The sequence below is a fragment of the Triticum dicoccoides genome, chromosome 3B (assembly GCF_002162155.2).
Source record: "Triticum dicoccoides isolate Atlit2015 ecotype Zavitan chromosome 3B, WEW_v2.0, whole genome shotgun sequence".
Classification (NCBI taxonomy): Eukaryota; Viridiplantae; Streptophyta; class Magnoliopsida; order Poales; family Poaceae; genus Triticum; species Triticum dicoccoides.
This window is the reverse complement of record NC_041385.1, coordinates 800,395,402-800,423,304: the sequence shown is the minus strand read 5'-3', so window position 1 is coordinate 800,423,304 and position 27,903 is coordinate 800,395,402. Positions and strand designations below refer to the sequence as shown.

The window sequence follows — 27,903 nt, the reverse complement described above, 5'->3', positions numbered from 1 at the left end:
TCATCCTTTCCTCACTAGGACAATGCTCTAATAATGAAGATCATCACACTTTTATGGATTTACAACTCAAAGCTAGAACAAAATATGAATCTATGTGAATGCCTCCGGCGGTATACTGGGATATGCCATGAATCAAGAGCGATATGTATGAAAATTATGAAGGTGGCCTTGCCACAAATACGATGTCAACTACATGATCATGCAAAAAGCAATATGACAAAAGTAATGTGTGTCATATGAACGGGACGGTGGAAAGTTGCATGGCAATATATCTCGGAATGGCTATGGAAATGCCATAATAGGTAGGTATGGTGGCTGTTTTGAGGAAGGTAAATAAAGGGTTTATGATACCGGCGAAAGTTGCGCGGTACAAAAGAGGCTAGCAATGGTGGAAGGGTGAAAGGGTGCGTATAATCCATGGACTCAACATCAATCAAAAGAACTCATATACTTGCTGCAAAAATTTAGAAGTCATCAAAAACCAAAGCACTACGCGCATGCTCCTAGGGGGATAGATTGGTAGGAAAAGACCATCGCTCGTCCCCGACCGCCACTCATAAGGAAGACAATCAATAAATAAAATTGTGCTCCAACTTCATCACAAAGCGGTTCACCATACGTGCATGCTACGGGAATGACAACCCTTAAAACAAGTATTTTTCATAATCACCCCAACTAGCATGACTCTAATATTACTACCTCCATATCTCAAAACAATTATCAAGTATCAAGTTGATCATAGCATCCAATTCACTTCCTATGATAGTTTTTATCATACCCAACTTGGATGCTCATCATTCTAGGACCAACTTTATGACAATAGCAAATACCATGCTGTTCTAAAAGACTCTCAAAATAATATAAGTGAATCATGAGAGACTAGCAATTTCTTCAAAATTAAGACACCACTGTGCTCTAAAAGATATAAGTGAAGCACTAGAGCAAAAACTATCAAGCTCAAAAGATATAAGTGAAGCATATAGAGTATTCTAGCAAATTCTGATCAAATAGGCTTCTCCCAAAAGGTGTGTACAGAAATGATGATTGTGGCAAACTAACAAGCAAAGACTAATATAATACACGACGCTCCAAGCAAAACACATATCAAGTGGCGAATAAAAATATAGCTCCAAGTAAAGTTACCAATGAACGAAGACGAAAGAGGGGATGCCTTCCCGGGGCATCCCCAAGCTTAGGCTTTTGGCTACTCTTGAATATCTTGGGGTGCCATGGGCATCCCCAAGCTTAGGCTCTTGCCACCCTTTATTACATAGTCCATAAAAGCTTTACCCAAAACTTGAAAACTTCACAACACAAAACTCAACAGGAAATCTTGTAAGCCCCGTTAGTGAAAGAAAACAAAACCACCACATAAGGTACTGCAATCAACTCATTATTTATTTATTTTGGTGTTAAACCTACTGTATTCCAACTTCTCTATGGTTTATAAACTATTTTACTAGCCATAGATGCATCAAAATAAGCAAACAACACACGAAAAATAGAATCTGTCAAAAACAGAACAGTCTGTAGCAATCTGTAACTAAAGCAAACTTATGGAACTCTAAAAATCCTACCAAAATAGGAAGTCCTGGAAAATTTGTCTATTGAACATCAGCAAAAAGAATCAACGCAAAAGCATGTTCCTGTGATTTAACAAAATTATATCCGTGCGCACAAGGTTTCTGTTTTTCAGCAGAATCAAATCAACTATCATCGTAGGTTATCCTATAGGTTCTACTTGGCACAAACACTAATTAAAAGATAAAAACACATCTAAATAGAGAGTAGATGCAAGATTTATTCCTAAACAGGAGCAAAAACAAAAAACATAAAGAAAAATTGGGTTGCCTCCCAACTAGCGCTATCGTTTAACGCCCCTAGCTAGGCGTAAAAACAAGGATAGATCTAACTAGTGCCATCTTGGGCACTTGGAGAGGATGATCTCCTCTCTATGGCATTCATTCTTCTATTTAAGGTAAGCACATGGCCATTAATGGAAGAGGTACGATTAAACACGTTACAGAAGTTTGTCTCTACACTAGACTTCATCTCTTTAATAATTTCATTTTGATAAAAGCACAAGAGAGTAGTAGATTCAACCTTATCATTCATAGGTTGCCCAAATATTGTTTTCATTTTTTCATAAGTATCTATAGCATCCCTTTCAAGAAAACTTCCTTCAAAAATAGAATCTAAAACTTGTTTAAAAGAAGCGGGCAAGCCAATATAAAAACTCTTTACGTAATCTTCAATTTGATATTGAGGCACATAGCTAGCACGAATCCTTAATAACCTATCCCAAGCATCTTTTAAAGACTAATCAAGTAAATAGCGAAAAATTCCAGAGTCATCCTCATCAAAATTATTTAAGCTCTCATTGGTGACCCTGGTGGGTCTTTCCATAGCATCATTATTCATGAGCTTAGAGAGGATAGAGGGATTGTCCAAGGCACTAGAGCTCGGGAGAAAGCTCTTAGTTCTTTTTGATTCGGTCATGGCAACGGGAAGGCAAACGGAAAGGAGAGGAGGAGATTGGGAAAGAGAGGGCGAATAAAACGGCAAGGGTGAAGTGGGGGAGAGGAAAACGAGAGGCAAATAATGTAAATGCGAGGGAGATGGGTTTGTGATGGGTACTTGGTATGTCTTGACTTGAGCGAAGACCTCCCCGGCAACAGGGCCAGAAATCCTTCTTGCTACGTCTTGAGCTTGCGTTGGTTTTCCCCGAAGAGGAGAGGGTGATGCAACAAGTGTAGCGTAAGTATTTCCCTCAGTTTTGAGAACCAAGGTATCAATCCAGTAGGAGGCTCCTCAAAAGTCCCACGCACCTACACAAACAAACTGAGAACTCGCAACCAATGCGATAAAGGGGTTGTCAATCCCTTCATGGCCTCTTGCGAAAGTGAGATCTGATAGAGAGATAATAATATATTTTTGGTATTTTGTAATATAGATGCAAAAAGTAAAGATGCAAATAAAAGTAGATTGAAAGCAAATATGATAAGAGATAGACCCGGGGGCCATAGGTTTCACTAGAGGCTTCTCTTAAGATAGCATAAGTATTACGGTGGGTGAACAAATTACTGTCGAGCAATTGATAGAAAAGCACATAGTTATGAGATTATCTAGGCATGATCATGTATATAGGCATCACGTCCATAACAAGTAGACCGACTCCTGCCTGCATCTACTACTATGACTCTACACATCGACCGACTCCTGCCTGCATCTAGAGTATTAAGTTCATAAGAACAGAGTAACGCTTTAAGCAAGATGACATGATGTAGAGGGATAAGCACATGCAATATGATATAAACCCCATCTTGTTATCCTCGATGGCAACAATACAATACGTGTCTTGCAACCCTTTCTGTCACTGGGTAAGATCACCGCAAGGTTGAACCCAAAGCTAAGCACTTCTCCCATGGCAAGAAAGATCAATCTAGTAGGCCAAACCAAACTGATAATTCGAAGAGACTTGCAAAGATAACTCAATCATACATAAAAGAATTCAGAGAAGATTCCAATATTATTCATAGATAAACTTGATCATAAACCCACAATTCATCGGATCTCGACAAACACACAGCAAAAAGAGATTACATCGAATAGATCTCCACAAGAGAGGGGAGAACATTGTATTGAGATCCAAAAAGAGAGAAGAAGCCATCTAGCTAATAACTATGGTCCCGTAGGTCTGTGGTAAACTACTCACAACTCATCGGAGGGGCAAGGATGTTGATGTAGAAGCCCTCCGTGGTCGATTCCTCCTCCGGCAGAGTGCCGGCGAAGGCTCCAAGATGGGATCTCGCGGATACAGAAGGTTAGGACGGTGGAAATTGTGTTTCGTGGTGCTCCTGGATGTTTTTGGGGTACGTAGGTATATATAGGAGGAAGAAGTACGTCGGTGGACGCCCGAGGGGCCCACGAGGGGCGTGCCCTCCTATCTCATGGGGCCCTCGGAGCTTTCTTGACTTGCACTCCATGCTCTCCGGATCAGATTTGTTCCAAAAATAACGCTCCCGAAGGTTTCATTCCGTTTGGACTCCGTTTGGTATTCCTTTTCTTCGAAATACTGAAATAGGCAAAAAAATAGCAATATGGGCTGGGCCTCCGGTTAGTAGGTTAGTCCCGAAAATGATATAAATATGTAGAATAAAGCCCATAAACATCCAAAAGGGGTAATATAATAGCATGGAACAATCAAAAATTATAGATACGTTGGAGACATATCAGTGTGCAACTTTTCTTCGAGGAACGCTGCAAATGAGTTAAGTTGATGAGAACCTAGTGATTCAGCAGCGGAGATTTGTACCTGTGAACAGAGTATAGTTGCGAGGAATTTGGAGAGATCATATGCGTTCTCAGAAGATTTTCAAAAAGAATAGGTTTGAGGAATTTGACCAGATGAGTGTTGAAGAATTTCACTAAGCGTTCTTTATCTTAGGTTCCAGAGTTGTACAGATTTGAGAATCCACACAATTGAGGAATCTTGAAGAAAATCATTGCTTAGAGAAATGAATGAAGAACAGATAACATGTGAGGTGTTTACTGTGTGAAGATTTGAAGAACAAACACCTTTGAAGATTTTCAAGAAGAACACATGAATCAAAGCGGGTAGTAAAAGTAACTTTTAATTACCCGAAGTGAAGAACACGATGAAATGAGAAGTGTAGGTGTGAAGTTCGTCAGTTTAGATCTTCCACGCCCTAACTCGGCAGAGGAAGACGGCTACGGCGGCGGCGGAGTGAAGAATCCGCAACCGGCGTGAGTACGGCGGCGATGAGGTCAAGGCAGTGAAGTTCTTCCTCACCGGCGATGATGAAGTAGCGGCGGCGCTAGGGTTTTGGGAAGCTCGAGCGGGAGTGAGGTCGAGCGAAGTAAAAGTGAAGTGAGGAAGAGGCAGGGGTATTTATAGTGGTAGTGAAAAAATGTATGCCCGAAGATTTCGGACGAACATGCCCCTGGCCCTTCTCATTCACGTGACATGTGTCACCCACGTACTGTGAGGTGGAGATCTTGTAGGATCGTGGGTGAATAGATAAGTATTGTCACGGGATGCGGAACGGTTTGAGCGGCAAAGCCGAAGATTTAGATAAAATTATTTTAAGTTTCCATTCGCAATTTCTTCAGCTGTCAAGGACACAGTGAAGATTTTGAACGAGTTTCAAATTAGAACGCACATGAAGAATTTGTGAATAGACTAGGTTGAGTTTAGCATAGAGGGGGAAGGGTCCGATCACATTCACTTAGCAGAAGAAATCAACTTGGAGAAATAGCAATAAGTGAATGTTGTAGAGGACATAAAACTCATATATATATATATATTCAAATGAAGAACAATACCGGAAAGAGTGAAGACAATGCAAAGTTGAAGAATTTGAAAAACTGAGGAATTTCAAAATAGGAAAAACTCAAATTGAAGATTTTCAACTTTGGTTGGTGGCGTAACCCACCGTATAAGAAAGATGATTTCAGACACCGCGTACAATTGTCGTAGGGCTCTGAGAATCAATTTCTTCATTGATTTCTTCACACTTAGAGGGTTAGTCTTCATTGATTGAAGAAAAACGTTACTTCGTGTGTTGCGCATCTAAGTCATCAAGTCAGCATAAGTGTTAGGATGTGTGTCCATTTCAGAGAACATTTGAAGATTCTAGGATATTTAGCTCACACCGCAACTTGCTAAATCTCTTCTCATCCAAGGGCTTAGTGAAGATATCGGCCAGTTGATCTTCAGTGCTAACATGGTCGATGGAGATGTCGCCCTTCAACACATGATCACGAAGGAAATGACGACGAATCTGGATGTGCTTTGTCTTCGAGTGCTGAACTGGGTTATGAGCAATCTTGATAGCGCTCTCATTGTCGCACTAGAGAGGCACATTCTTCACATTGATGCCATAGTCCTTGAGTGTTTGCTTCATCCATAGTAATTGAGCACAGCATGATCCAGCAGCAATGTACTCAGCTTCTACAGTGGAGAGTGATACACAGTTCTGTTTCTTCGAGGACCAACAGACCAAAGGTTGTCCGAGGAAATGGCATGTGCCTGATGTTGACTTGCGGTCCACGCGATCGCCAGCATAGTCAGAGTCTGAATATCCAATGAGATCAAATGAAGAGCCCTTGTAATACCCTAATCCAAGTGTTGGTGTGTGAGCTAGATATCGAAGAATATGCTTCACAGCCTTATGGTGTGATTCCTTCGGTGTAGCTTGAAATCGGGCACACATGTAAACACTAAGCATAATATCTGGCCTAGATGCACATAAGTACAATAAAGAGCCAATCATGGAGCGGTATACCTTTTGATCAAAGTCTTTACCAATTTCATCAGTGCATAGATGGCCATTTGTGGGCATTGGAATTTTGACCCCTTTGCAGTCTTGCATGCCGAATTTCCTCAATACATCTTTGAGGTATTTCTCCTAGGATATGAATGTGCCATTGCGCTGTTGACGAATTTGAAGACCTAAAAAGAATTTCAATTCTCCCATCATAGACATTTGATATTCTTCACTCATCATATAGGCAAATTCATCACTATAACGTTGGTCAGTACAGCCAAAGATAATATCATCAACATATATTTGGCACACAAACAGTTCATCATCATAAGATTTTGTGAAAAGAGTTGGGTTGAGTGAGCCGGGTTTGAAGCCTTTCTTCATGAGGAATTCCTTCAAAGTATCATACCACACCCGAGGGGCTTGCTTGAGGCCATACAGGGCCTTGTTGAGTCTTAAGACTTTGTCGGGATTCTTTGGATCTTCAAAACCTGGGGGTTGAGCAACATACACTTCTTCCTCAAGCTTACCATTGAGGAATGCACTTTTGAAAGTGCAACTATCCCTAGGTGGTTTTGGTAATTCATAACAACATATAGCTCATTGAGCTAATGCTATTCCAAGACTATTATTTCAGGAAAGCTCAATGAATGGCATGGCATGGATGATGAAAGTGGATCCCTCAAAATATCAAGGACAAAGGATAGGCTCAAGCTCAAAAGCTCAAGACTCTTCATTTTACATTTAAGTGATCCAAGATCACATTGAGTCTATAGGAAAAGCCAATACTATCAAGGAGGGATGAGGTGTTGCTTAATGAGACTCTTGCTTCAAGTGCTTAGTGATATGCTCCAAATACCCTCAACTACTTTCTCACATCCTCATATGACCTAAACCTAAAGCCAAAATTGGTCACACCGATTCTTCCTATCCGGCGCCACCGAGTTCATATGTCATAGCCACTGCCACAAACCCTAGGCAAATCGGTCTTACCGATAGGGATCTCGGTCTCACCGAGATGGGATTGTAATCTCTCTGTTTCCCTTCGTAACGTTTCGGTCTAACCGAAATGAGCGATCAGTCCCACTGAGATTTTAATGTAAACTCTCCGTTTCCCTTTTGTAACATTTTGGTCTCACTGAAAAGAGCAAATCGGTCCCACCGAGTTTACCTGACCAACTCTCTGGTTAGCTAATTACCAAAATCGGTCTCACCGAGTTTGTGTAATCGGTCTCACCGAGATTACGTTATGCCCTAACCCTAACCATATCGGTCCTACCGAGTTGCATGTCGGTCCCACCGAAAACCCTAACGGTCACTAGGTTTACTAAATCAGTCTGACCGAGTTTGTTGATTCAGTCCCACCGAGTTTGGTAAATTGTGTGTAACGGTTAGATTTTGTGTGGAGGCTATATATACCCCTCCACCTCCTCTTCATTCATGGAGAGAGCCATCAAAAAAAACCTTAACTTCCAACTTACCATTTTTGAGAGAGAACCACCTACTCATGTGTTAAGGCCAAGATATTCCATTCCTACCATATGAATCTTGATCTCTAGCCTCCCCAAGTTGCTTTCCACTCAAATCTTCTTTCCACTAGATCCAAATCCTATGAGAGAGAGTTGAGTGTTGGGGAGACTATCATTTGAAGCACAAGAGCAAGGAGTTCATCATCAATGCACCATTTGTTACTTCTTGGAGAGTGGTGTCTTCTAGATTGGCTAGGTGTCACTTGGGAGCCTCCGACAAGATTGTGGAGTTGAACCAAGGAGTTTGTAAGGGCAAGGAGATCGCCTACTTCGTGAAGATCTACCGCTAGTGAGGCAAGTCCTTCGTGGGCGACGACCATGGTGGGATAGAGAAGGTTGCTTCTTCATGGACCCTTCGTGGGTGGAGCCCTCCGTGGACTCGCGTAACCGTTACCCTTCGTGGGTTGAAGTCTCCATCAACGTGGATGTACGATAGCACCACCTATCGGAACCACGATAAAAACATCCGTGTCTCCAATTGCGTTTGAATCCTCCAAACCCTTCCCTTTACTTTCTTGCAAGTTGCATGCTTTAATTTCCGCTGCCTATATACTCTGTGCATGCTTGCTTGATTTGTGTGATGATTGCTTGACATGTCCAAAGATTGCTAAAATCTGCCAAACTCTAAAATTGGGAAAAGGTTAAGTTTTTAATTGGTCAAGTAGTCTAATCACCCCCCTCTAGACATACTTCAAGGTCCTACAAGTGGTATCAGAGCTTTGGTCTCCATTTGCTTTGATTACCATAGCTTTTGGTGGTCATAGCCTTGGTTTCACAACCTAGGAGAGTATGGCGTCTAGCGAGGGAAATTATCAGCGTAGAGGTCCTTACTTTGATGGCACTAATTTTGCTAGTTGGAAACATAAGATGAAATTGCTTATTCTCGGACATAACCCCGCGTTTGGGCTATTATTTGTATTGGCTTGCAAGGTGAATTCTTTGATGGGAGAGAGCTGAACCGTGAAGCTAATGCGGAAGAATTGAAGATGCTGCAATACAATGCTCAAGCTTGTGATATCATCTTCGATGGATTGTGCCCCGAAGAATTCAACAAAATCAGCCGTCTTGAGAATGCAAAGGAAATTTGGGATACTTTGATTGATATGCATGAAGGTACTGACTCCGTCAAGGAATCCAAGCTGGATGTGCTCCAAAGTCAGCTTGACAAGTTCAAGATGAAGGATGGTGAAGGTGTCGCTGAAATGTACTCTAGGCTTGCTCTTATCACAAATGAGATTGCCGGCTTAGGGAGTGAAGAGATGACTGACCAATTCATCATCAAGAAGATCCTAAGAGCATTGGATGGAAAGTATGATACCATGTGCACATTGATCCAAATGATGCCAAACTACAAAGATCTCAAGCCAACGGAAGTCATTGGAAGAATTGTTGCTCATGAGATGTCACTCAAGGATAAGGAAGAACTTCACAACAAGTCAAGTGGTGCTTACAAAGCCTCATGTGAAGCCCCCACATTATCAAGTGAGAAACAAACCTTCAATGAAGAATTGAGCTTAATGGTGAAGAACTTCAACAAATTCTACAAGAGTAGAAGCAAAGAAAGAAGCTCCAAGTCAAGGTCATACAATGACAAAAGATCTTCTAGTCGAGAGCGCAATTGCTACAATTGTGGGAGACCCGGACACTACTCCAATGAGTGTACGGCACCCTACAAAAGAAGAGAAGATTCTCCAAAAAGAAGAAGCAAAAGAGAAGAATCACCACCAAGAGAGAGGAGGAGTAGAGATGATCGTTATGAACGAAGACCCTCACGGAGAAGCAAGGATTCGGAAAGGAAGGACAAGTCATCAAGTGGCTACACAAAACGAAGACATCAAGCTCGTGTTTTTGAATGGGTATCCGGCTCCGACTCCGTCCATCACTCCGAGAGAAGCTATCACTCCGACTCCGAATATACTCAAGATGAAGGTGTTGCCGGTCTAGCACTTGTGTCAACCAACTCCTACGACATATTTGACTCACCAAATGAAGGAATTGGAAGATGCTTCATGGCCAAAGGTCCAAAGGTAACACATCCCGAGTATGTTGATTTCAATAGTGATGAAGATGACTTGCTAGGTGATGATGATTTACTTGTTGGCAACTCTAGTGATGAATACTATGATGAAACGTCAATTAATCATGCTAATCAAGATAAAACGAATGACAATGATAAGGAGAAGATTGAGCTTCTAACTAAAGAACTAAACACTCTTAAGTTATCTCATGAAACTATCTTCGAAGATCATTGAGAACTTTTAAGGTCTCATGAGAAGTTACGCTTTGAAAAGCACAATCTTGAGCAAGAACATGAGTTCTTGAAAGCAATCAATGATGATCTCCGTAAGAAAAGTTCTTCTTACATTGCCAAGCGTTTACTCTTATCCACTTACATGCCTCAAGTCAAGTCAAGTAACAAGAACAAGAAAGATTCTTCCTCTAGTAGTAACAATAATTATGCAAAATCCAATATTGCTGCTTCTAGTAGTTCTCTTGATTCCACTAATGATTCTCTTATCCAAGTTACACTTGAGCAAGAAAATAGCTTATTGAAGGGAATTATAGAGAAAGGTGTTTACAAGAGCCTTGCTAGGAGTAAGCAATTCTAGGAAATTGTACGCAAGCAAGGAAGGCACCAGAAGAATCAAGGTGTTGGTTTTGAACGAAAGTTCAATGCCAATGGAGTTGAGTGGGAAGAAGATCAATACCCCAAGACAAAGTTTGTTCCTCAACAAGACAAGTATGATCCTACTTCCTTCAAGGGAACACAAGCTCAAGATGATCTTCCACCACAAGACCACAAGAACAAAGGCAAGGACAAACTTCAAAAGGAGATTGATGCATTTGAAGAAGCACCCAAGGCCTTGGTCAAGTGGGTTCCCAAGACTACGTCAAGTTCTACTTCATCAAGTACAACTACAACTCCAAGGATTCCCATCAAGATGATGTGGATCCCGAAGAAGAAGAACTAGAGAGTTCTTGAGGGTGACTCCGCCAACATTCTTCCCTCATATCATTATGGCAAGGACAAGTGCAATCAACTTTCAAATCTTGCACTAGTTCAAGGAGTCACAAACCCTCATGTTGGTAAGGCAAGGGACAAGGTAACCTAATGATTTCATGGACATCATCTTGTGTGTGCATCACTCTATGTCTATGGATATTCTTGTTTGTTCCTTGTGGGACTAACCCATGTAGGTATGTTAAAAGTTCAACTCACTCCAAAGGATTGCTCCAAATGATCTACATCAACATTGAGCATCCACATCTTCAACACCTACATGAAGTCATCATCAACAAAACCCAAGGTTAGTTCATCCCTCTAAAAGGGGATATCACATCTAGGGGGAGCTTAACTCTAAGAATTGAGTCAAAGCAACTCTAATGGTGTGAACACATCAATGCATTATGTAAAAGTGGTAACCCCACTTGAGCTTAAACGATGAGTATGACCTATGATCAAATGTTCTCATTTGACTCCTAAGTCAATATACTCATATATAGATGACCTAGTCATCGCCAATTGTTTGATAGATGCTAGAATTGGTTGTGCATGCTTTGCCACATATTTCTTTGCCATTCTATTGTGTGAGCATGTTGGTTGTCTACTTTAATCATTCGAGGACATCCACTTGTTGCTTTGATTGTTTGGGTTCTTTTCTTTTTGCCAAGTGGATGGACAAGAATGCCTAAGAACCTTCTCTAGCTATCTATGCTTTTCTCGTCTCAAACTCTATTCATGCTACATCACAAAATTTGATCAAGTCAGATTCGAACCACTCTGTGTGAGGAGCACTCGGAGTCCCCGATTCGTCACCGACTTAAACTTCCAAAACTTCTTTGTGATTCTCGGTCTGACTGCTTCCTCCATTTTGGTCCCACCGAGATCACTAAGTCGATCTAGGTTTTCAATCTCGGTGCAACCGATTTGAACATTTTGGTCCCACCGAGTTGCTGTAACTGTATACAGTTATGCATCTCGGTGCCACCGAGTTGTTCCACTCAGTCACGGGCAAAAATTGGAAATTTCTCTGAACCTCTTCGCCCGCACAATAGCTCGCTCTACCACCAGGGTCTCCGGATCGTCTCCTCGTCGCCAGCCGCCTCCTGTCGCTGGTCTCCGCCGCCGTCAACAGATTTCACCCCCACCGTTGCCGCCGTAGCGAGTTCATCGCCGAGCTAGGGTATGGACTCGATCACAGTGCTATCCTTGTCTGATTCCTAGCACATTGTGTTCGTCATGTATCTTGCCACGATTGAAACACTCCTATCCAGTCAATATGATCCTTAGAATAGATGCGATTTGAGAATTTAGGGTTAGGTTTCCGCCAAAACCATCTCGGACCCACCGAGTTGAAAAACTCGGTCCCACCAATTTGGCTAACGCCATTGCACTAGTAACTCTCGGTCTGACCGAGAATTACAAATCGGTGTGACCGATTTTAGAACTTTGTGAAACCCTAGCAGTCTCGGTGCCACCGAACTGTGACTCAGTCCCACCGAGTTCACTAGTTTAGGTTCCAAAACTGCTTCGGTATCACCGAGTTTGAAAATCGGTTGATCCGAAATGCTTTCTATGGAAAACTAAAATTGAGTTTTTGAATCATTCTTTTGCAAAAAGTCTCTGCATTTTGTGATGCTCATCCATTCTATCTCATCTATAACTATTCATAGAGTCAACAGTCAGTGTTTTGCAGCATGTCAGACCAAAGTGATAGTCAGAACAAGTCAGAAGAGCAGGTGCACATGAGTGAGGGCACTAGTCCCTCTAGCAGCTCAGATGAAGGGAGCAGAAGCACCCCAAGCAATCTGCCTAAAGCTGCCACCAGGTCAAGGAAGAAGAGAACCTCAGAATCTGAGGATGAGGATTATATGGCAGAAGAAGATGAGGCTACTTCCAAGAAGGTAGTGCTCAAAAAGGATTATGGCTCGGCCAAGACCACTAAGCCTGGACTTAATAGGAAGGTCCCTGCCAAGAGGACACCTATGCTGAAGGTCAGAGGATGAACTCAAATACCTGAAAAGCCTGATCCCAAAGAGCCAGCTGCTGCTGAAGGAAAGAAAAGGAAAGAAAGGGTCAAAAAGACCATAGCCAGAATTGTTGGGCAACCTTCCATGATGGAAGAGGAAGAAGAGGTTGCTGCACCAGAACCCAAGGCACAAAAGCTGATGGGTGGTGCTATAAGATCAGGGGTTGCAACATCAAAGCCCAAAGAAGCACCCAAAGCTGCCCCAATCCCAAGAATGCACCAAAGAGGAATACCAGGAGTATTCCAGCTGCTGAGAAGAACAAGGCCCCAGTGCCTGAAGTTGCTGATGATGAAGAGGATGAAGGACAAGTCCTGAGGAAGCTAAAGCCCAAGATTCTAGACCACAATGATGCTCATCCTGTGGCTGAGGACATGAATATCAGGAGAGACTCAGGGTTGAGGCTATGGAGGATGACAGATCCATATGCCACAAGGAGAAGGACTGCTGTTGATTACAGGTTCCATACAAAGAAACAACAGGACTTCTATGAGACAATCTTGTTGGACAAGAAGCCCATAGTGTGTGATATGAGGTGGGTCGACTGGACCTACATGAAGGAAAATGAAGAACACTATCCTGGAGTGTATGACAGTTTTGAAGCTTGTGGAGTTGCAGATTTTGTTGGGCAGAAGCTCACCAACTGGAATGATGAACTCACTATGCAATTCTACTCCACAGCACACTTCTATCCAGATGGCAGGATAGTGTGGATGTCAGAAGGTACAAGGTACCAGTCAACCATAGAGGAATGGGCTAGTCTGATCAATGCCCCCAAAGAGAGTGAAGATAACTTGGATGTCTATGCCAAGAAGAAAATTGGACACAATACTATGACACATATGTACAAGGAGATCCCAGACAAAGCCCTTGAGACTTTCTCATTTGGATCAGTCCACTTTCTTCTGTCAGGGCTGCCTACGATCAACTGGATCCTAAGGCACACTCTTTTGCCCAAGTCAGGTGACCAGAACATGATCAGAGGGCATTCTATCAACTTGCTGCATATATTTGATGTGCCTCAGAAATTCAAAGTCATTAGCCTTATGGTTGAGACCATTAAGAGGACTGCAGCAGACCAGAAGAGAAGTTGTGGATATGCCCCACAGATTCAGGAGTTGATTAACTCAAAGATGGGCATAGGCAAATATCTATTGGATAAGGAACACTTTGCTCTTTATCCAGACTTTGAGGACAATCAGGTTGTCATGACTGAGAATGAACCATCATCAGTGCAAGCTCAAGAGAAGAAGGAGAAGGCAAGCAAAGAGAAGGCTGCCAAGATGCCAACTCAAGAGGAGGCATCTTAGTACTTTTTGAAGAACAAGCAGGAGCAGCTTGGATACTTGATAGCATCAACACTGAGGATTGAGAAGGGTTTGGCCACCCTAACTCAAAACCAGGAGAGCTTGGAAAGAATCATGGAAAAAAATTCTATGATCTAGATGTCAAAGTAACTGAGATTCAGTCAGTTGTGGAGCAGCTTCAGGAAGACATGCAGGAGAGGAAGGGCAAGACAACCACTGCTACATTTGCCAGAGTGCCTAGAGCTCAGAGGTCAGTTGCAGTGCCTGTGACAGACAATAGAGCCACATCATCTGCACCAGCAACAGCTCCTACAGCTCCAGAGCAACCAGCTCCAGCACCAACACCTCCAGCTCCATCCACATCAACTAAAGCCTTCGTCCGAGGAGCCATCTCTACACCACCACCTGAAGATCAAGCCTGAGAGTCGATCTAGCACTATGCATTTTCTATGAACTTTTTGGTAACTTGTTGCCAAAGGGGAAGAAAAATGTATAGATCATAGGCTTCGAGAGAGAGAGTGTGTTGCTTTTGTCCTCTCTTGCTTTGGTGGTTAAACTTTGTTTGCTTTTGATTGCTTGAGATACTATGCTATTATCTGTGAGACATTGATGATCATGTGTTTGATCATAAGCTACACTTATGCCTCTTTGATGATATTATCTTACCTATCCTTATATGATCATTCACTTTGCTTGGTGATGAGTGCATGTATTCAATCTTTATTATTTTGAGCGCTCCACCAAGATGTATGTGACATGGAAGAGTAACCCATGAGCCTAATTCCTTGTGCATTTGCAGCCCAAAGCAAATCTTAAACTATGCATAAATTTAGGGGGAACTCTTGCTTATCACATACTTCTCAAAGCGACGATGTTTTTCAATCTTATTATCATTTGTCGAAGCTTTGATCTATATGTTGTCATCAATTACCAAAAAGGGGGAGATTGAAAGTGCAACTATCCCTAGGTGGTTTTTTTATTCATAACAACATATAGCTCATTGAGCTAATGCTATTCCAGGACTATTATTTCAGGAAAGCTCAATGAATGGCATGGCATGGATGATGAAAGTGGATCCCTCAAAATATCAAGGACAAAGGATTGGCTCAAGCTCAAAAGCTCAAGACTCTTCATTTTACATTTTAGTTATCCAAGATCACATTGAGTCTATAGGAAAAGCCAATACTATCAAGGAGGGATGAGATGTTGCTTAATGAGCCTCTTGATTCAAGTGCTTAGTGATATGCTCCAAATACCCTCAACTACTTTCTCACATCCTCATATGACCTAAACCTAAAGCCAAAATCGGTCATAGCGATTCTTTCTATCCGGCGCCACCGAGTTCATATGTCATAGCCACTGCCACAAACCCTAGGCAAATCGGTCTTACCGATAGGGATCTCGGTCTCACCGAGATGGGATTATAATCTCTCTGTTTCCCTTCGTAACGTTTCGGTCTAACCGAAGTGAGCGATCGGTCCCACTGAGATTGCAATGTAAACTCTCTGTTTCCCTTTTGTAACATTTTGGTCTCACTGAAAAGAGCAAATCGGTCCCACCGAGTTTACCTGACCAACTCTCTGGTTAGCTAATTACCAAAATCGGTCTCACCGAGTTTGTGTAATCGGTCTCACCGAGATTATGTTATGCACTAACCCTAACCATATCGGTCCTACCGAGTTGCATGTCGGTCCCACCGAAAACCCTAACGATCACTAGGTTTACTAAATCGGTCTGACCGAATTTGTTGATTCGATCCCACCGAGTTTGGTAAATTGTGTGTAACGGTTAGATTTTGTGTGGAGGCTATATATACCCCTCCACCTCCTCTTCATTCATGGAGAGAGCCATCAGAACAAACCTACACTTCCAACTTACCATTTCTGAGAGAGAACCACCTACTCATGTGTTGAGGCCAAGATATTCCATTCCTACCATATGAATCTTGATCTCTAGCCTCCCCAAGTTGCTTTCCACTCAAATCTTCTTTCCACCAGATCCAAATCCTATGAGAGAGAGTTGAGTGTTGGGGAGACTATTATTTGAATCACAAGAGCAAGGAGTTCATCATCAACGCACCATTTGTTACTTCTTGGAGAGTGGTGTCTCCTAGATTGGCTAGCTGTCACTTGGGAGCCTCCGACAAGATTGTGGAGTTGAACCAAGGAGTTTGTAAGTGCAAGGAGATCGCCTACTTCGTGAAGATCTACCGCTAGTGAGGCAAGTCCTTCGTGGGCGACGGCCATGGTGGGATAGACAAGGTTGCTTCTTCGTGGATCCTTCGTGGGTGGAGCCCTCCGTGGACTCGCGTAACCGTTACCCTTCGTGGGTTGAAGTCTCCATCAACGTGGATGTAAGATAGCACCACCTATCGGAACCACGACAAAAACATCCGTGTCTCCAATTGCGTTTGAATCCTCCAAACCCTTCCCTTTACTTTCTTGCAAGTTTCATGCTTTAATTTCCGCTGCCTATATACTCTGTGCATGCTTGCTTGATTTGTGTGATGATTGCTTGACTTGTCCAAAGATTGCTAAAATCTGCCAAACTCTAAAATTGGGAAAAGGTTAAGTTTTTAATTGGTCAAGTAGTCTAATCACCCCCCCCTCTAGACATACTTCAAGGTCCTACAACTTTTCACATCCATTTGATATAAAGTGATATTATGATGGCTAGCGTAGGCAAGTAATATGCGAATAGCCTCAAGTCTAGCAACAGGTGCAAAAGTTTCATCGAAATCAATACCCTCAACTTGTGTGTAGCCTTGAGCTACAAGTCGTGCCTTATTCCTCACCACAAGGCCATTTTCATCTTGCTTGTTGCGGTAGATCCATTTTGTGCCAATGATGTTGTGCTTGCGAGGATCTGGACGTTTGACCAGTTCCCAGACGTTGTTGAGCTCGAACTGATGTAATTCTTCTTGCATAGCTTGAATCCACTCAGGCTCCAGAAATGCTTCATCTACCTTAGTGGGCTCTGTGATAGAGACAAAAGCAAAATGCCCACAAAAGTTATATAAATGTGAAGCCTTTGAGCAAGTGAGAGGACCTGGTGCTTCAATGTCATCGATGATCTTCTCGACTTGCACTTCATTTGCAATGCGAGGATGAGCGGGTTGTCTTCGAGGAATTTGATCAGCATTCCCTTCAGGAGCATTTTCTTCAGCACCATTTTCTTCAGGTGCGCCAGCTCGACAATCATCACGATCTGGAATGAATTCTTCAACAGATTCTTCAGTAGGGATGACATCCTCAATAAACTTGAACTTGATAGAATCCTCAGGTGCTGGTTCATCTATCACAGAAGGTAGGTGCTCTCTTTGTGAGCCATTAGTTTCATCGAACCACACATCTACAGTTTCAACAACCATGTGAAGAATGTTGTTGAAGACTCTGTAGGTGTGCGAGTCCTTTCTGTAACCAAGCATAAAACCCTCATGTGCTTTTGGTGCAAATTTAGAATTGTGATGCGGATCTCTAATCCAACATTTAGCACCGAAGACTTTGAAGTAACTCACATTGGGTTTCTTGTCAGTGAGGAGTTCATAGGCAGTCTTCTTGAAGAATTTGTGATGTGGACCAGATCATGACCAAGGCATCCAAGAGTGAGGTTAACGCTAGCACAAATGCTGAACCATTAGAGAATCCAAAGGAAGTCAATGGCAAAATCATTATCTTAGTTGGGAAGCTTCCGGTGCCTATTTTGGGAGAAATGACACATCAGATTTCCAGCTGCAACTTCCCACCCAAACCTAATTAATTCTAGAAGTCTCTAGCACTTTATAGAGGCTGTTAGAGATGGTCTTTGAAGTCAGGTTTTATTCAAAAAAACGGTGCATCATTTGAGGTCTTGAGTCAAAAGTTGTGCAAGTTTCCATGCAAACTGTCCAGGAATTTATTACAGCGCGAGGCTCAACAAGTTTGCTCCTGCAACAGCTTGGGGCTCACGAATTTACCCTTATTTTTGAGTTGTTTTCACAACCAACTAGTGGGTGCTTCTAGTATAAATACTCCCCAGCTGTTCCATGTGAAGGGGGATGAGATTTCTGAGTTTATGTTTGTAGACAGCCGGTGAGGTTGTGTTGTGCTGTGAGCACTAGTATCGTTGAGTGTTAGCTCATGTGTGTGGATTGGAGGGCCTATCCTCAATTCATATAGGATCCTTGTGGTTCCCTCTTGTGATTCTTCTTAGGTTCACAAGCTTCATGGTTTGGGTTGCATCCTTGTAAACCCATCTAGTTATCTGCTGCAATTTATCTGAGAGTGTTTCCTTTTGTTCTTGCCACTTGAGAGAAACAAAGTGTGTTGAAACAAGTATCGAGTGAGTTTGTTGCTGCTCCTTGTGAGTTCTTTGGCACCGAGAAAGATCTTTGTGAACCATTTCAACGAGGGTTCTGTTCTTGCGCTCCACAATGCCATTCTGCTGAGGAGTATAAGGAGCAGATAACTCATGAGTAATACCAAGTTCATCAAGATAGCCATCAAGACCGGAATTCCTGAACTCAGTCCCATTGTCACTTCTAATGTGCTTGATCTTCACACCAAAGTTGGTTGAAGCCCTCGAGGAAAATTGTTTGAAGACTTCATGCACCTCATGTTTGTAAGTGATAATGTGCACCCATGTATAACGAGAATAATCATCAACAATAACAAAGCCATATAGAGATGCATCATTTGTAACAGCAGAATAATGATTAGGACCGAAGAGATCCATGTGAAGCAATTCAAATGATCGAGTGGTGGTCATGATAGTCTTCGCTGGATGCTTGGCCTTTGCCATCTTTCCAGCTTCACAAGCTCCGCATAAGTGATCTTTGAGAATGACATGCTTCTTATTTTCAAGCGTGTGCAGATTCCTCATGCCAGCACGACCAAGTCGTCGATGCCATAGCCAACCTTCTGAAGCTTTTGCAAGTAGGCATACGGCCGGTTGTGGTCCTGTAGAGAAATCAACAATGCACAAGTCTCCTCTCCTAAAGCCTTCAAAGACTTTGGAATTGTCAGCTTCCATGATCACAACACAACGATATTTGCCAAAGACAACAACCATATCAAGATCACAAAGCATTGAGACAGACATGAGGTTGTATCCTAAGGACTCGACGAGCATGAATTTGTCCATGTGTCGATCCTTTGAGATCGCAACCTTACCTAGACCCAATACCTGACTTTTGCCTTTGTCAGCGAAGATGATATGCTTCAGATGTGACGGTGATAAAGGAGCATCCATCAATAGATTCTTGTCACCAGTCATGTGATTTGTACATCCACTATCGAGGACCCACTCGTTTGCTTTGGGTTGATCATCCTGCAGATGAATTAGTGCAACTTACAAACTCACATACTTCATCAGTGAAGAATATGACATCAATATCATCAGATCAATTTCATCAAGCAACAACACAGATAAATGAGTATGAGGACGTGTGAAATGAACAATCATTTCTTCATGATTAGCATGCGTCCTTTCACGCACATTCAGGTCTCCAGCAAATTCTTCAGACGTTTTGAGCACGTTTGGAGACCTGACCCTTCATAAGAGATTAGTTCTTTTTCTTCACCACCAACATATGAAGGGGTGGCAAAGAATTCATCACTCTGCGTGCACCATATGAGAAAGGTGGCATAGAAGCCAGTCCGCATCGTTTCACATAATAGGGGTTAGGGTAAGCATATGAATAAGCAGAGAAATTCTTTGAGGACTTATGAACATAATGATTTGAAGAATAATACTCATATTCATAGCCCTTAGCTCTACCCTGCAAAACAGAAGGGTTAGCACGATGATGATCATATGAGGATTTTGATCCTTTTGAGGAATTTGATCCATGTGAAGAATTAGGTCCATATGAAGAATTGGATCTGGGGTTCCTGTTCTTCACTGGTGGTGTCATGAGGACATTCACCTGAAGACTTTCAAGATAACTTTTGGGAACCCAGATTTTCTTCTTAGGGGAACCGTTCCTGCAGTTAGTGCCAACATATCTAGCAAATACTTCACCATTCTGATTTTTGAACAGTTTATAGTTGGAGTCAAATGACTCATCAGAAGAATGAGGAGATTCACATATGAAGCCAGATAAATTGGATGGATCAACTGGAGGTCCCTTTGCAGCAACCCATGAGGTTTTGGGGTACTGCTCAGGCTTCCAATATGTTCCATCAGCATTGAGTTTCCTCTCAAAGGCAATTCCCTCTTTCCTAGGGTTCCTGTTGAGGATCTGCTTTTTAAGCACATCACAAAGAGTCTGATGCCCTTTGAGGCTTTTGTATATGCTTGTCATGTACAATTCCTTCAGCCTTGCATCATCAGTAATACTAGTAATGTCCTCAGATGAGGAATTAGTGATAGCAGAGACATGTGAAGAATTTGTAGCATTAGAAGCATTTGAACATTCAGGTGTAGAATTAGCAGATTCATGTTCAATGCACTTCAGACATGGAGGAACAAATTCTTCCTGAGTAGCGCTGATTTGTTGAGCAAGTAATGAATCACGCTTCTTCTGAAGATCTTCATAACTCACTCTTAGCTTCTCAAGATCTTGCTTTCTTTGAAGAAATTCATAAGAAAGCTTCTCGTGATCAGATAAGAGAGTGTTATGATGACCTTGAAGGTCGTCAAACTTGGAATGAAGTCTATGAAGACTATCAGCCAAAGCTTTTGACTGATCCATTTCTTCACCCAACATATCATCGCTCTTATTTAGCATGTATTGAACTTTTTCCAAAGCTCTTTGTTGTTTAGTGGCAAGAGAAGCAAGTTTGACATAGCTAGGTCCAAATTCATCGCCAGATTCATCATCACTGGACTCGGATAGATAGCATTCGGTTACCTTCGCACTGTTTGCCATGAGGCAGGGTGAAGAGGATGATGATTCTGGTTCGAATGTCATCGCATTGAGAGAGTCCTTGTAATCCTCAAACCAAGGATCATGACGGGTTCGATGACCTTCATAGACCTCAGAGAGACGGTCCCAGATTAGCTTCGCGTGATTGAGATGCATGACGTTCCTGAACTGATTTCGGGACAGACTGGAGCAGATGACATCCTTCGCTGTGAGGTTAAGTAGTGTGTACTTGCGAATGTCATCAGCCTCCACCATCTTGCATAGATCGGTAAGACCAATCTTAGTGACGGTCCATAGTTCGCTGTCCATAGCCATGAGTCGCTTCTTCATCATGGCCTTCCACCGAGGATACTCATGACCGTCAAAGATGGAACATGATACGTTCCTCAATCCTACAGTCGACATAACTAAATCTCCAGGCGGTTAAACCAAAATCACACAGAACAAGGGAGTACCTTCCTCTGATACCAATTGAAAGTGTGTTATATCGACTAGAGGGGGGGGTGAATAGGTGATTTTTATGAATTCTTCACTGAGGAATATGCTGGTGAGGAAATTCCTAAACGAAGAACTACTTGCAGCGGAATAAGTACTCGAAAGTAAACATAGCAGAACACACGCATAGTCATCATGATGAAATGAAGACAAGCACAGAGTACAGAAAGCGTAAACACAAGATAACACAAGATGAAGACGGACAGACTGAAGAAATTGAACTGAGGAAATTGAGAAAGTCTTCAGTCAAAGTCTTCAAACAGATATGAACAAGCACACAACAACAGAGATGAGGAAATTAAGAGTTGAGGAAATAGAACCAGTAAGCTCGATGAAGACAATGATTTGGTAGATCAGTTCCAACTGTTGCCTCAGTTGTACATCTGGTTGGAGCGACTGGGTATTTAAATTTGAGGACACCCAGTCCCGGACACACAGTCCTCACCGTATTCTCCTTTAGCTAAGGTCACAAAGACCTCGCCCAATCACTCGTGGTAAGTCTTCAGGTGACTTCCGAACCTTCACAAACTCGGTCACTCGGCGATCCACAATTCCTCTTGGATGCTCTAGACCTTGACGCCTAACCGTCTTGAAGAAGCACAGTCTTCAAAGGAAACAAGCGTCGGATTCATGCAGGATCAATATCTTCAGTGATGCTCAATCACTTTGGGGTTTGTAGGTTTGGGGTTTGGGTTTTCCTCACTTGATGATTTTCGCTCAAAGTCCTCGGAGGATGGGTTGCTCTCAAGTGACAAGTGTCAGTTTCTCTCGGAGCAGCCAACCAGCTAGTGGTTGTAGGGGGCGGCTATTTATAGCCTAGAGAGCAGCCCGACATGATAAGACATAAATGCCCTTGTCTGATATGACCGTTAGGTGGGTAGACATTTTGGGACAGCTGGCGCGTAGCACAGCAACGGTCGGAATATTTGACTCTCAAATACCTCAGGGCTATCATGTTCCTCACTTTGTAGGCAATCCGCACTGGCGAATTCCTAACTCCTTAGTCAGAACAAATTCCTTAGAGACCAGAAGAACTTTGTCTCTGTCACTGAAGAATATGACTGAACTGTGCGAGATTTCCAATGGCTTCATTCGAAGGGATTGATAGGTGTAGGATTTTGAGTTGAGCATCACATGGAAATTTTTCCTTAGTATTTACCCTTTAACAGTACGGTGTTTCCTATGACTCAAGAAAGAGAAAATAAAACAGTAAAAACAAGAGTCTTCACGCTTCATGTTCCTCGAATGATTACCAAGTCTTCAAGATCACACCAATTTCTTCACTTTCAAAGTATTCAGAAAGTCTTCAGAAATCCAAAGTCTTCAGTTGAAGAATTTCATTTTTAGGGGTCGACTATCTCTGTAAATATCAAACTCCTCATAGACTTATAGACCTGAGTACACTCACAAACGCATCAGTCCCTTAACCTATAAGTCTTCAATACACCAAAATCCCTAAGGGGCACTAGATGCACTTACAGCAACCAATTTGCAAAGGCATATCTAGATTCTAGCGATCATAGAACTTGGAAAATTCAGTCACACGATATCCAGTTTTATATGTTTATATTTTTTTGATGGCAAAAGTGTTTATAACTTTCGCCATATCTCCAATGTAGCTTTTTCCATGCCATGAACTCATTTTGTACAATGAAAACTTGTTATACTCGTCGTCATGGAAAAAAGTTAAACACGTTTTCCAATCTATTCTTGCCATGTAACTTAATCTTTTTTTGAAGTAATTTAGTCTTAAAGTGCCATGTGTCAATAGCTGAGGAGAAGGGAGACGGGATAATATATATTTGTAAGTAGTAAATAGTTTTATTTTATAGATGGTCGTAAACTACCATCTGGAGTAGTAATTTCTAGAGATGTTTTGTTCATAAGAAATTTGAAAGGTAAAGATGTTAGTGTAGTGTCTGTGACAATAATGAAGGTTTCCAACACCCAAATGTCGTCGCACTGCATCCCCATAGTCTCCGGCCAAACCCTCACCGCATCGACACGCTGCTAGGACGACCCTCCCTGCCGCGAAGTCTAATTTCCTTTTTCTGAGGGGTGACCAAGCTTTATTCATTCCTCCGACCTGGCACATTGACGGAGTGACGGGGTTTAAGCCTCCTTGCTGGGCTGCCAGCGAGAATCGACGAGAGGCTAATGACGGGGTTTAAGCCTCCTTGCTGGGCTCGGTGGAGATATGTCTCGCCTACTGCGAAGTATAGCTCTGGCCCGCCGCTGGCACCGGCATGTATGGGCTGGCCCGTTAGCGTGTTTTCTCGCTCGCTCAATCGCTTGGTTGCTGCGTTCACTCGCTTGCTCGTCGGTGTAGAGTTTTCTTCTTCTTTCGTATATACTGCCTGGACTGGTCTGGTTTTATTGAGTTTTCTCTTACTTTTTTTTACTTTGTATTTTGTATTTTTCTCTACTTTCAACGAGTTTCTTTGGTTTTCACAGTGTTTTTAATCTTTTGCATTTGTTTTAGTTTTAGTTTTACTCTTTCTTATTCTTTTTAAATTCGGTTTCCTTTGCCATTTTTTAGTATTCATCTATGCTATTCGTTTTTTTCACTATGTACTACTGCTTTGCATCAGTTTGTTTTTTGTGGGGAGGGGGGGGTTCTATTTCTAGTTCTTTTGTTTGTTATTTTATTTGGTTTATTTTTCAGGAACACTTTTTAACATTTTTCAAATATAGGATGAAGAGGTTTTTATGTCTACAAATTGTCATATGGATTGAACCTTTTTTTTTATAAAACAGCAAGATTTTTTATACATATTGTACAATTTCAAATACATGATTTACATTTTTCAGATATATATTTAATGTCTACTATTTCAGATGCTATGTACATTTTTTATATATCAGTAAACATTTTTGTGACGTGAAACATTTTTCAAATATGTGATAATTTTTAAGTATATATCTTTTAAGATCTAATTTTTTAATAAACGTTGTACATTTTTCATATGCACCTCAACTATTCTTTATGCACGCTAAACTCAAGTACAGGATAAACATTCTTCTAAACACATGTTTTTAAACTTATGTTCAATACATTTAAACAATTTTCAAATACAGGTTGAAATATGTTTTTGAATGATATTAACAGTTTTTTTAAACTATATAAAATTTATTATACACTGCATAAATATTTTTAAAAGATAAGATTAACAATTTTTTTCAAATATATGTTTCGATGTCTGCTTTTCTTCATACACAGTGTACATTTATTTATAAACCAACAACATTTTTCTTTACATGATTAATATTTTTCAAATGCATTATTAATGTTTTACTGAATATATGATTTTGATATTATATTTTTGATATGTGTATTTTTTTGAAAAAAAACTTGCTTTTGTTTTTTCAAGTTATTTAATGTTTTGAAAATATGAACAAATGTACAAAATAACTAACCTGCACGCCGGCGGCCTTGTATTTGTAGGCGAAGTACGGGTACAGGTTGGCGAGGAGCGGCACGCCGGTGCGCTCCAGGAGTTGCAGCACGGGGAGCAGAAACTGTTTGGACTTTGGATTCGTCAACGAACTCGCCCGCCGATGGCGGGACGTGGACGGCAATGGTGGCCCGAGATATGGCCGTCGTGACCAGACCCTTACGGCATCTCACAGGCCGGCCGCGGCCAGCGCGCCGTGCACGTTCTCCATGGCCGGGACAAGGTACCTCGTGTCGCTACCAGCCACCTCGTTGCCCACGATGAGGTACCGGAAGGAGACGCCCGGGTGGGCCTCGATATTGGCACGGACCCACGCGGCCGCCCCCCACGCGCTGGCGGCCAGGTCGGAACCAGGTCGTTGGCCATGCCGACAGTGACGCTGATGCCCGTGCAGCAACGCGGCGAGCGCTTCGCCGTGCGGCACGTAGAGGCGGACCGAGCTGAAGCCGTTCTCGCGGAGCATGCCGACGACGGTGCTCGCCGGCGGCAGGTTGTTGGCACTCGTGCCGTAGCACACGCCACCGAAGCCGCTCGTTCAGCAGCAGAACCCATCGTACCTTACAGATTGTATATATTGTATATGGAATAGTAGTACGTCTGAAATTATAACCACAGCTGAAGATCAATGTCTAACACTTTGTGTTTTTCTACGGCATCAGTGGATACGTTGATCGACCGACAGTTGCTCTGGTTTATAAAGACCCAAACCGTAGGCCTGTAGCGTGCAGAGAGAATCAAGGACGGTTATCCAACATTTTAGCAACTAAAAATTCGGCTACCAACTTACTTTGCCGATCTCTCAAAAGTGGTAAAAAACTGGCAACTTTTAAAGTTGTCAAATGCCGGCATGCCAAAATGTTGCCTACAAACCTATCAAAGGCCCGTGGAAGCGCCTGTTAACTTCTTTTTTTCCGTGGGGAGAGTCCATTGACTTTTATTTTAGGGCATCTCCCATGGGCTACCCCAAACAGCCCATAAACGTCCAGGCCACGGTGTCCAGACATTATTTTCTATCCACGCTGTGTTGCAAATGTCGCCGGACATGTTCAGGTGTCCGAATTCTCGCAAACCGTTCATAAGCCGATGGGAGATTTGCGGAAGTCTGGACCTCCGCCACATTGTAAGCAGGTCATCGAGGACATCAATTCAGCAACGGGAGGAGGGACCTATGCAAGTTTCGTAAAAGAAATCAAGGCGTCATTGGCAGACTTCCAATCCTGTTATTTCATCTTGGAGGGAAGGGAGTCAAATATCGAGACCCATAGCCTCGCTAAGGCTGGTTGTAATGGTACTCCAGTATCATAGATAGTACTCACTCCGTTCCTAAATATTTGTCTTTCTAGACATTTTAAATGACTACCACATACGGATGTATGTAGACATATCTTATAGTGTAGATTCACTCATTTTACTCCATATGTAATCACTTGTTGAAATGTCTAGAAAGACAAATATTTATAAACGGAGGGAGTAGGCAATTTTGATGAGTTGTCATAGATTTAAATGAAGAAAGAGAGGGTTTGAGTATCATATCATGATACCGTATCATAATAAATGCTATGTTACCCCATAAAAAATAAATGATATACTATATAATACTCCTAATATATAATACTATGCATTAGGGAGGTAATATCATACACTAATATATTCAAAAAAATAATATTATACACTACTATCATATGCATGATATTATTATATGATACTCTCCATTACAACCAGCCTAAATTGGCTCTAGATATTCTTGTTGGACGCAATCTTTGGCTCCTTCAGCTTCCAAACATTAATTGTATTCACATGAAGGTTATCATGAATCAATGAAGTGGAGCGTATTTAGATATAGATACTTCTCCTAATGACTTTTGATTTGGGTACATGATGGTATATATATACGTGGGTATTTGCTATACTGCGGAACGGATGGAGTATTAATCCAAGTACTGTCTAGATCTATCTCTATACATAGGGAGCATCACTGTGTGCTCCCACAAAAATATATCTACAAAGCATTAGTTGTCCACCCGATAGCCCAAACACCCCAATCGCAATGGCGAAGCATTCTATCCCCTTGGTCATGGCAATGGTTGCCGTCCTTCTCGCAGCCACAGCCACCACCCGGGCCGCGAGCCTTGTCCCAGCAGCCGACGACCGGAACTCAAGAAGCATGCCAACCGCGTATGAAATGCTAGGGCGGTATGGCTTCCCACCCGGCATCCTCCCAGAGGGCGTGCAGGGCTATGAGCTCCGGCCAGATGGTTCCTTTGAGGTACACCTCCCTAGACACTGCAAAATCCGCATCGCCGGGCAGAACATCCACTACAGCAGCCGGATCGCCGGGAAGATCCAGAACGGCTTGATCAAGGGCCTTGAGGGCGTGAAGGTGAAGATCTTTATTCTGTTTATCAGCGTTCGAGACGTCCGCCGCAACGGCAACGAGCTCAGGCTCCACGCCGGGATTATAGCCAAGTCATTCTCGGCCAATGATTTCTCCTTCTCCCCACGGTGTAACTGAGGCTAGCCGTTCCCATGAATAAATAGATATCCTCAAAAAAGTATTGGCCGTGGGGAGAAGGAGAAATCCTTGGCCTAGAATGACTTGGGCTGATTGACAAATAGATATCCTCAAAAAATATAGCAATTTTATATTATATGTAGAAATTAATAATTTGTATGTATGCCTAAAAAATATGGCTGATTAAATCTATCTATTTATCAACCTCTCTATCTATCTATCTATATATCTATCTTTTTTATTGAGGGTATCTATTTATCTTATTAAAGTGGTGGAGATCTATTTTATTGAATTGAGAAGTAGCAAAGATGGATATTGGTCACACTAGTAGAAAAAGGACCTTGATAAACACACTAGCATTAGTCCAGGTTCAAGTTTCATGGGCGTCAGAGGACCTTTAGTCCCGGTTGATAACACTAACCCAGACTAAATGGTCTATC

General features: G+C 42.1%; 1 protein-coding gene and 1 pseudogene across 1 annotated transcript; one reads left to right on the top strand and one right to left on the bottom strand.

The window, feature by feature from the left end:
- Positions 1 to 24,473: 24,473 nt before the first annotated feature.
- LOC119280082 lies at positions 24,474 to 25,800 on the bottom strand (annotated as a pseudogene).
- A 1,090-nt stretch (positions 25,801 to 26,890) lies between these two features.
- On the top strand, positions 26,891 to 27,590 carry LOC119282329. The gene has a single exon (XM_037562593.1). The coding sequence runs from the start codon at positions 26,999 to 27,001 to the stop codon at positions 27,461 to 27,463; it is 465 nt and encodes a 154-aa protein (XP_037418490.1). The 5' UTR covers positions 26,891 to 26,998; the 3' UTR covers positions 27,464 to 27,590.
- The last annotated feature ends 313 nt before the right edge of the window (positions 27,591 to 27,903 follow it).